Genomic DNA, 12,075 nt, shown 5'->3' on the forward strand with positions numbered 1-12,075 from the left:
AGTGATCAATAGATGGGGAAAGGTAAGGTACTGACTACATTACAGGGTAGTGATCAATAGACGGGGAAAGGTACTGACTACATTACAGGGTAGTGATCAATAGACGGGGAAAGGTACTGACTACATTACAGGGTAGTGATCAATAGATGGGGAAAGGTAAGGTACTGACTACATTACAGGGTAGTGATCAATAGACGGGGAAAGGTAAGGTACTGACTACATTACAGGGTAGTGATCAATAGATGGGGAAAGGTAAGGTACTGACTACATTACAGGGTAGTGATCAATAGACGGGGAAAGGTACTGACTACATTACAGGGTAGTGATCAATAGATGGGGAAAGGTACTGACTACATTACAGGGTAGTGATCAATAGATGGGGAAAGGTACTGACTACATTACAGGGTAGTGATCAATAGACGGGGAAAGGTAAGGTACTGACTACATTACAGGGTAGTGATCAATAGATGGGGAAAGGTAAGGTACTGACTACATTACAGGGTAGTGATCAATAGACGGGGAAAGGTACTGACTACATTACAGGGTAGTGATCAATAGATGGGGAAAGGTACTGACTACATTACAGGGTAGTGATCAATAGATGGGGAAAGGTAAGGTACTGACTACATTACAGGGTAGTGATCAATAGACGGGGAAAGGTAAGGTACTGACTACATTACAGGGTAGTGATCAATAGATGGGGAAAGGTAAGGTACTGACTACATTACAGGGTAGTGATCAATAGATGGGGAAAGGTACTGACTACATTACAGGGTAGTGATCAATAGATGGGGTAAGGTACTGACTACATTACAGGGTAGTGATCAATAGACGGGGTAAGGTAAGGTACTGACTACATTACAGGGTAGTGATCAATAGATGGGGAAAGGTACTGACTACATTACAGGGTAGTGATCAGTAGATGGGGTAAGGTACTGACTACATTACAGGGTAGTGATCAATAGATGGGGAAAGGTACTGACTACATTACAGGGTAGTGATCAATAGACGGGGTAAGGTACTGACTACATTACAGGGTAGTGATCAATAGATGGGGAAAGGTAAGGTACTGACTACATTACAGGGTAGTGATCAATAGACGGGGAAAGGTACTGACTACATTACAGGGTAGTGATCAATAGATGGGGTAAGGTACTGACTACATTACAGGGTAGTGATCAATAGATGGGGAAAGGTAAGGTACTGACTACATTACAGGGTAGTGATCAATAGACGGTGAAAGGTAAGGTACTGACTACATTACAGGGTAGTGATCAATAGACGGGGTAAGGTCAGGTACTGACTACATTACAGGGTAGTGATCAATAGACGGGGTAAGGTCAGGTACTGACTACATTACAGGGTAGTGATCAATAGACGGGGAAAGGTACTGACTACATTACAGGGTAGTGATCAATAGACGGGGTAAGGTACTGACTACATTACAGGGTAGTGATCAATAGAGGGGGAAAGGTAAGGTACTGACTACATTACAGGGTAGTGATCAATAGATGGGGAAAGGTACTGACTACATTACAGGGTAGTGATCAATAGACGGGGAAAGGTAAGGTACTGACTACATTACAGGGTAGTGATCAATAGAGGGGGTAAGGTACTGACTACATTACAGGGTAGTGATCAATAGACGGGGAAAGGTAAGGTATTGACTACATTACAGGGTAGTGATCAATAGATGGGGAAAGGTAAGGTACTGACTACATTACAGGGTAGTGATCAATAGATGGGGTAAGGTACTGACTACATTACAGGGTAGTGATCAATAGATGGGGAAAGGTACTGACTACATTACAGGGTAGTGATCAATAGATGGGGAAAGGTACTGACTACATTACAGGGTAGTGATCAATAGACGGGGAAAGGTAAGGTACTGACTACATTACAGGGTAGTGATCAATAGATGGGGAAAGGTACTGACTACATTACAGGGTAGTGATCAATAGACTGTGAAAGGTACTGACTACATTACAGGGTAGTGATCAATAGACGGGGAAAGGTACTGACTACATTACAGGGTAGTGATCAATAGATGGGGAAAGGTAAGGTACTGACTACATTACAGGGTAGTGATCAATAGATGGTGAAAGGTAAGGTACTGACTACATTACAGGGTAGTGATCAATAGATGGGGAAAGGTACTGACTACATTACAGGGTAGTGATCAATAGATGGGGTAAGGTACTGACTACATTACAGGGTAGTGATCAATAGATGGGGTAAGGTACTGACTACATTACAGGGTAGTGATCAATAGATGGGGAAAGGTAAGGTACTGACTACATTACAGGGTAGTGATCAATAGATGGGGAAAGGTACTGACTACATTACAGGGTAGTGATCAATAGACGGGGAAAGGTAAGGTACTGACTACATTACAGGGTAGTGATCAATAGACGGTGAAAGGTAAGGTACTGACTACATTACAGGGTAGTGATCAATAGATGGGGAAAGGTAAGGTACTGACTACATTACAGGGTAGTGATCAATAGACGGGGAAAGGTAAGGTACTGACTACATTACAGGGTAGAGATCAATAGAGGGGGAAAGGTAAGGTACTGACTACATTACAGGGTAGTGATCAATAGACGGTGAAAGGTACTGACTACATTACAGGGTAGTGATCAATAGATGGGGAAAGGTACTGACTACATTACAGGGTAGTGATCAATAGACGGTGAAAGGTAAGGTACTGACTACATTACAGGGTAGAGATCAATAGACGGTGAAAGGTACTGACTACATTACAGGGTAGTGATCAATAGACGGTGAAAGGTAAGGTACTGACTACATTACAGGGTAGTGATCAATAGACGGTGAAAGGTAAGGTACTGACTACATTACAGGGCAGTGATCAATAGACGGGGAAAGGTACTGACTACATTACAGGGTAGTGATCAATAGATGGGGAAAGGTACTGACTACATTACAGGGTAGTGATCAATAGATGGGGAAAGGTACTGACTACATTACAGGGTAGTGATCAATAGATGGGGAAAGGTACTGACTACATTACAGGGTAGTGATCAATAGATGGGGTAAGGTACTGACTACATTACAGGGTAGTGATCAATAGACGGGGAAAGGTACTGACTACATTACAGGGTAGTGATCAATAGACGGGGTAAGGTAAGGTACTGACTACATTACAGGGTAGTGATCAATAGATGGGGAAAGGTACTGACTACATTACAGGGTAGTGATCAATAGACGGGGTAAGGTACTGACTACATTACAGGGTAGTGATCAATAGATGGGGAAAGGTACTGACTACATTACAGGGTAGTGATCAATAGATGGGGAAAGGTAAGGTACTGACTACATTACAGGGTAGTGATCAATAGATGGGGAAAGGTACTGACTACATTACAGGGTAGTGATCAATAGATGGGGAAAGGTACTGACTACATTACAGGGTAGTGATCAACAGACGGGGAAAGGTAAGGTACTGACTACATTACAGGGTAGTGATCAATAGATGGGGAAAGGTACTGACTACATTACAGGGTAGTGATCAATAGATGGGGAAAGGTAAGGTACTGACTACATTACAGGGTAGTGATCAATAGACGGGGTAAGGTACTGACTACATTACAGGGTAGTGATCAATAGATGGGGAAAGGTACTGACTACATTACAGGGTAGTGATCAATAGATGGGGAAAGGTAAGGTACTGACTACATTACAGGGTAGTGATCAATAGATGGGGTAAGGTACTGACTACATTACAGGGTAGTGATCAATAGACGGGGAAAGGTAAGGTACTGACTACATTACAGGGTAGTGATCAATAGATGGGGAAAGGTAAGGTACTGACTACATTACAGGGTAGTGATCAATAGATGGGGAAAGGTAAGGTACTGACTACATTACAGGGTAGTGATCAATAGATGGGGAAAGGTACTGACTACATTACAGGGTAGTGATCAATAGATGGGGAAAGGTAAGGTACTGACTACATTACAGGGTAGTGATCAATAGATGGGGAAAGGTACTGACTACATTACAGGGTAGTGATCAATAGACGGGGTAAGGTACTGACTACATTACAGGGTAGTGATCAATAGATGTGGAAAGGTAAGGTACTGACTACATTACAGGGTAGTGATCAATAGACGGGGAAAGGTAACGTACTGACTACATTACAGGGTAGTGATCAATAGATGGGGAAAGGTAAGGTACTGACTACATTACAGGGTAGTGATCAATAGACGGGGAAAGGTAAGGTACTGACTACATTACAGGGTAGTGATCAATAGATGGTGAAAGGTACTGACTACATTACAGGGTAGTGATCAATAGATGGGGTAATGTACTGACTACATTACAGGGTAGTGATCAATAGACGGGGAAAGGTACTGACTACATTACAGGGTAGTGATCAATAGACGGGGAAAGGTACTGACTACATTACAGGGTAGTGATCAATAGATGGGGAAAGGTAAGGTACTGACTACATTACAGGGTAGTGATCAATAGACGGTGAAAGGTACTGACTACATTACAGGGTAGTGATCAATAGATGGGGAAAGGTACTGACTACATTACAGGGTAGTGATCAATAGATGGGGAAAGGTAAGGTACTGACTACATTACAGGGTAGTGATCAATAGATGGGGAAAGGTAAGGTACTGACTACATTACAGGGTAGTGATCAATAGACGGGGAAAGGTACTGACTACATTACAGGGTAGTGATCAATAGACGGGGTAAGGTACTGACTACATTACAGGGTAGTGATCAATAGATGGGGTAAGGTACTGACTACATTACAGGGTAGTGATCAATAGACGGGGAAAGGTACTGACTACATTACAGGGTAGTGATCAATAGACGGGGTAAGGTACTGACTACATTACAGGGTAGTGATCAATAGATGGGGAAAGGTACTGACTACATTACAGGGTAGTGATCAATAGAGGGGGAAAGGTAAGGTACTGACTACATTACAGGGTAGTGATCAATAGATGGGGAAAGGTAAGGTACTGACTACATTACAGGGTAGTGATCAATAGATGGGGAAAGGTAAGGTACTGACTACATTACAGGGTAGTGATCAATAGATGGGGAAAGGTAAGGTACTGACTACATTACAGGGTAGTGATCAATAGAGGGGGAAAGGTAAGGTACTGACTACATTACAGGGTAGTGATCAATAGAGGGGGAAAGGTACTGACTACATTACAGGGTAGTGATCAATAGATGGGGAAAGGTAAGGTACTGACTACATTACAGGGTAGTGATCAATAGACGGGGAAAGGTAAGGTATTGACTACATTACAGGGTAGTGATCAATAGATGGGGTAAGGTACTGACTACATTACAGGGTAGTGATCAATAGATGGGGAAAGGTACTGACTACATTACAGGGTAGTGATCAATAGATGGGGTAAGGTACTGACTACATTACAGGGTAGTGATCAATAGATGGGGTAAGGTACTGACTACATTACAGGGTAGTGATCAATAGATGGGGTAAGGTACTGACTACATTACAGGGTAGTGATCAATAGATGGGGAAAGGTAAGGTACTGACTACATTACAGGGTAGTGATCAATAGATGGGGTAAGGTAAGGTACTGACTACATTACAGGGTAGTGATCAATAGATGGGGTAAGGTACTGACTACATTACAGGGTAGTGATCAATAGACGGGGAAAGGTATTGACTACATTACAGGGTAGTGATCAATAGACGGGGAAAGGTACTGACTACATTACAGGGTAGTGATCAATAGACGGGGAAAGGTAAGGTACTGACTACATTACAGGGTAGTGATCAATAGATGGGGTAAGGTACTGACTACATTACAGGGTAGTGATCAATAGATGGGGAAAGGTAAGGTACTGACTACATTACAGGGTAGTGATCAATAGACGGAGAAAGGTATTGACTACATTACAGGGTAGTGATCAATAGACGGGGAAAGGTACTGACTACATTACAGGGTAGTGATCAATAGACGGGGTAAGGTAAGGTACTGACTACATTACAGGGTAGTGATCAATAGATGGGGAAAGGTACTGACTACATTACAGGGTAGTGATCAATAGACGGGGAAAGGTACTGACTACATTACAGGGTAGTGATCAATAGATGGGGTAAGGTACTGACTACATTACAGGGTAGTGATCAATAGACGGGGTAAGGTACTGACTACATTACAGGGTAGTGATCAATAGATGGGGTAAGGTAAGGTACTGACTACATTACAGGGTAGTGATCAATAGATGGGGAAAGGTAAGGTACTGACTACATTACAGGGTAGTGATCAATAGACGGGTTAAGGTACTGACTACATTACAGGGTAGTGATCAATAGACGGGGAAAGGTACTGACTACATTACAGGGTAGTGATCAATAGACGGGGAAAGGTAAGGTACTGACTACATTACAGGGTAGTGATCAATAGACGGGGAAAGGTAAGGTACTGACTACATTACAGGGTAGTGATCAATAGATGGGGAAAGGTAAGGTACTGACTACATTACAGGGTAGTGATCAATAGATGGGGAAAGGTAAGGTACTGACTACATTACAGGGTAGTGATCAATAGATGGGGAAAGGTACTGACTACATTACAGGGTAGTGATCAATAGATGGGGAAAGGTAAGGTACTGACTACATTACAGGGTAGTGATCAATAGATGGGGAAAGGTACTGACTACATTACAGGGTAGTGATCAATAGACGGGGTAAGGTACTGACTACATTACAGGGTAGTGATCAATAGATGTGGAAAGGTAAGGTACTGACTACATTACAGGGTAGTGATCAATAGACGGGGAAAGGTAACGTACTGACTACATTACAGGGTAGTGATCAATAGATGGGGAAAGGTAAGGTACTGACTACATTACAGGGTAGTGATCAATAGACGGGGAAAGGTAAGGTACTGACTACATTACAGGGTAGTGATCAATAGATGGTGAAAGGTACTGACTACATTACAGGGTAGTGATCAATAGATGGGGTAATGTACTGACTACATTACAGGGTAGTGATCAATAGACGGGGAAAGGTACTGACTACATTACAGGGTAGTGATCAATAGACGGGGAAAGGTACTGACTACATTACAGGGTAGTGATCAATAGATGGGGAAAGGTAAGGTACTGACTACATTACAGGGTAGTGATCAATAGACGGTGAAAGGTACTGACTACATTACAGGGTAGTGATCAATAGATGGGGAAAGGTACTGACTACATTACAGGGTAGTGATCAATAGATGGGGAAAGGTAAGGTACTGACTACATTACAGGGTAGTGATCAATAGATGGGGAAAGGTAAGGTACTGACTACATTACAGGGTAGTGATCAATAGACGGGGAAAGGTACTGACTACATTACAGGGTAGTGATCAATAGACGGGGTAAGGTACTGACTACATTACAGGGTAGTGATCAATAGATGGGGTAAGGTACTGACTACATTACAGGGTAGTGATCAATAGACGGGGAAAGGTACTGACTACATTACAGGGTAGTGATCAATAGACGGGGTAAGGTACTGACTACATTACAGGGTAGTGATCAATAGATGGGGAAAGGTACTGACTACATTACAGGGTAGTGATCAATAGAGGGGGAAAGGTAAGGTACTGACTACATTACAGGGTAGTGATCAATAGATGGGGAAAGGTAAGGTACTGACTACATTACAGGGTAGTGATCAATAGATGGGGAAAGGTAAGGTACTGACTACATTACAGGGTAGTGATCAATAGATGGGGAAAGGTAAGGTACTGACTACATTACAGGGTAGTGATCAATAGAGGGGGAAAGGTAAGGTACTGACTACATTACAGGGTAGTGATCAATAGAGGGGGAAAGGTACTGACTACATTACAGGGTAGTGATCAATAGATGGGGAAAGGTAAGGTACTGACTACATTACAGGGTAGTGATCAATAGACGGGGAAAGGTAAGGTATTGACTACATTACAGGGTAGTGATCAATAGATGGGGTAAGGTACTGACTACATTACAGGGTAGTGATCAATAGATGGGGAAAGGTACTGACTACATTACAGGGTAGTGATCAATAGATGGGGTAAGGTACTGACTACATTACAGGGTAGTGATCAATAGATGGGGTAAGGTACTGACTACATTACAGGGTAGTGATCAATAGATGGGGTAAGGTACTGACTACATTACAGGGTAGTGATCAATAGATGGGGAAAGGTAAGGTACTGACTACATTACAGGGTAGTGATCAATAGATGGGGTAAGGTAAGGTACTGACTACATTACAGGGTAGTGATCAATAGATGGGGTAAGGTACTGACTACATTACAGGGTAGTGATCAATAGACGGGGAAAGGTATTGACTACATTACAGGGTAGTGATCAATAGACGGGGAAAGGTACTGACTACATTACAGGGTAGTGATCAATAGACGGGGAAAGGTAAGGTACTGACTACATTACAGGGTAGTGATCAATAGATGGGGTAAGGTACTGACTACATTACAGGGTAGTGATCAATAGATGGGGAAAGGTAAGGTACTGACTACATTACAGGGTAGTGATCAATAGACGGAGAAAGGTATTGACTACATTACAGGGTAGTGATCAATAGACGGGGAAAGGTACTGACTACATTACAGGGTAGTGATCAATAGACGGGGTAAGGTAAGGTACTGACTACATTACAGGGTAGTGATCAATAGATGGGGAAAGGTACTGACTACATTACAGGGTAGTGATCAATAGACGGGGAAAGGTACTGACTACATTACAGGGTAGTGATCAATAGATGGGGTAAGGTACTGACTACATTACAGGGTAGTGATCAATAGACGGGGTAAGGTACTGACTACATTACAGGGTAGTGATCAATAGATGGGGTAAGGTAAGGTACTGACTACATTACAGGGTAGTGATCAATAGATGGGGAAAGGTAAGGTACTGACTACATTACAGGGTAGTGATCAATAGACGGGGTAAGGTACTGACTACATTACAGGGTAGTGATCAATAGACGGGGAAAGGTACTGACTACATTACAGGGTAGTGATCAATAGACGGGGAAAGGTAAGGTACTGACTACATTACAGGGTAGTGATCAATAGACGGGGAAAGGTAAGGTACTGACTACATTACAGGGTAGTGATCAATAGACGGGGAAAGGTAAGGTACTGACTACATTACAGGGTAGTGATCAATAGATGGGGTAAGGTACTGACTACATTACAGGGTAGTGATCAATAGACGGGGAAAGGTACTGACTACATTACAGGGTAGTGATCAGTAGATGGGGAAAGGTACTGACTACATTACAGGGTAGTGATCAATAGATGGGGAAAGGTAAGGTACTGACTACATTACAGGGTAGTGATCAATAGATGGGGAAAGGTAAGGTACTGACTACATTACAGGGTAGTGATCAATAGACGGGGTAAGGTACTGACTACATTACAGGGTAGTGATCAATAGATGGGGAAAGGTACTGACTACATTACAGGGTAGTGATCAATAGATGGTGAAAGGTACTGACTACATTACAGGGTAGTGATCAATAGACGGTGAAAGGTAAGGTACTGACTACATTACAGGGTAGTGATCAATAGATGGGGTAAGGTACTGACTACATTACAGGGTAGTGATCAATAGACGGTGAAAGGTACTGACTACATTACAGGGTAGTGATCAATAGATGGGGTAAGGTACTGACTACATTACAGGGTAGTGATCAATAGATGGGGAAAGGTACTGACTACATTACAGGGTAGTGATCAATAGAGGGGGTAAGGTACTGACTACATTACAGGGTAGTGATCAATAGATGGGGAAAGGTAAGGTACTGACTACATTACAGGGTAGTGATCAATAGACGGTGAAAGGTACTGACTACATTACAGGGTAGTGATCAATAGACGGTGAAAGGTACTGACTACATTACAGGGTAGTGATCAATAGATGGGGAAAGGTACTGACTACATTACAGGGTAGTGATCAATAGACGGGGAAAGGTAAGGTACTGACTACATTACAGGGTAGTGATCAATAGACGGGGAAAGGTACTGACTACATTACAGGGTAGTGATCAATAGATGGGGAAAGGTAAGGTACTGACTACATTACAGGGTAGTGATCAATAGATGGGGAAAGGTACTGACTACATTACAGGGTAGTGATCAATAGACGGGGTAAGGTACTGACTACATTACAGGGTAGTGATCAATAGATGGGGAAAGGTAAGGTACTGACTACATTACAGGGTAGTGATCAATAGATGGGGTAAGGTACTGACTACATTACAGGGTAGTGATCAATAGATGGGGAAAGGTACTGACTACATTACAGGGTAGTGATCAATAGATGGGGAAAGGTAAGGTACTGACTACATTACAGGGTAGTGATCAATAGATGGGGAAAGGTAAGGTATTGACTACATTACAGGGTAGTGATCAATAGATGGGGTAAGGTACTGACTACATTACAGGGTAGTGATCAATAGATGGTGAAAGGTACTGACTACATTACAGGGTATTGATCAATAGATGGGGAAAGGTACTGACTACATTACAGGGTAGTGATCAATAGACGGGGAAAGGTACTGACTACATTACAGGGTAGTGATCAATAGACGGGGAAAGGTAAGGTACTGACTACATTACAGGGTAGTGATCAATAGATGGGGAAAGGTAAGGTACTGACTACATTACAGGGTAGTGATCAATAGACGGGGAAAGGTACTGACTACATTACAGGGTAGTGATCAATAGACGGGGTAAGGTACTGACTACATTACAGGGTAGTGATCAATAGATGGGGAAAGGTAAGGTACTGACTACATTACAGGGTAGTGATCAATAGACGGGGAAAGGTACTGACTACATTACAGGGTAGTGATCAATAGATGGGGAAAGGTACTGACTACATTACAGGGTAGTGATCAATAGATGGGGAAAGGTAAGGTACTGACTACATTACAGGGTAGTGATCAATAGATGGGGAAAGGTACTGACTACATTACAGGGTAGTGATCAATAGATGGTGAAAGGTAAGGTACTGACTACATTACAGGGTAGTGATCAATAGATGGGGAAAGGTAAGGTACTGACTACATTACAGGGTAGTGATCAATAGATGGGGAAAGGTACTGACTACATTACAGGGTAGTGATCAATAGATGGGGAAAGGTAAGGTACTGACTACATTACAGGGTAGTGATCAATAGACGGGGAAAGGTAAGGTACTGACTACATTACAGGGTAGTGATCAATAGACGGGGAAAGGTAACGTACTGACTACATTACAGGGTAGTGATCAATAGATGGGGTAAGGTAAGGTACTGACTACATTACAGGGTAGTGATCAATAGACGGGGAAAGGTACTGACTACATTACAGGGTAGTGATCAATAGACGGGGAAAGGTAAGGTACTGACTACATTACAGGGTAGTGATCAATAGATGGGGAAAGGTAAGGTATTGACTACATTACAGGGTAGTGATCAATAGATGGGGAAAGGTACTGACTACATTACAGGGTAGTGATCAATAGACGGGGAAAGGTAAGGTACTGACTACATTACAGGGTAGTGATCAATAGACGGGGTAAGGTACTGACTACATTACAGGGTAGTGATCAATAGATGGGGTAAGGTAAGGTACTGACTACATTACAGGGTAGTGATCAATAGATGGGGAAAGGTAAGGTACTGACTACATTACAGGGTAGTGATCAATAGATGGGGTAAGGTACTGACTACATTACAGGGTAGTGATCAATAGACGGGGTAAGGTACTGACTACATTACAGGGTAGTGATCAATAGATGGGGAAAGGTAAGGTACTGACTACATTACAGGGTAGTGATCAATAGATGGGGAAAGGTAAGGCACTGACTACATTACAGGGTAGTGATCAATAGATGGGGTAAGGTACTGACTACATTACAGGGTAGTGATCAATAGACGGGGAAAGGTAAGGTACTGACTACATTACAGGGTAGTGATCAATAGACGGGGAAAGGTAAGGTACTGACTACATTACAGGGTAGTGATCAATAGACGGGGAAAGGTAAGGTACTGACTACATTACAGGG

General features: G+C 42.5%; 1 protein-coding gene across 3 annotated transcripts in view; it reads left to right on the top strand.

Annotated features, from left to right (window-relative positions):
* Positions 1–12,075, top strand: part of LOC106566283 (CCHC-type zinc finger nucleic acid binding protein) — a 41,684-nt gene that overhangs the window by 9,617 nt on the left and 19,992 nt on the right. The window contains exon 3 of one of the 3 annotated variants that reach the window (XM_045692006.1): positions 1,466–1,473. The exons of the other annotated variants lie outside the window; for them this stretch is intronic. Within the exon in view, the coding sequence (XP_045547962.1) occupies positions 1,466–1,473 (8 nt within the window). The remainder of the gene's footprint in view (positions 1–1,465; positions 1,474–12,075) is intronic. 3 annotated transcript variants of the gene reach the window in all.

This window comes from Salmo salar, chromosome ssa12, assembly GCF_905237065.1.
Source record: "Salmo salar chromosome ssa12, Ssal_v3.1, whole genome shotgun sequence".
Classification (NCBI taxonomy): domain Eukaryota; kingdom Metazoa; phylum Chordata; class Actinopteri; order Salmoniformes; family Salmonidae; genus Salmo; species Salmo salar.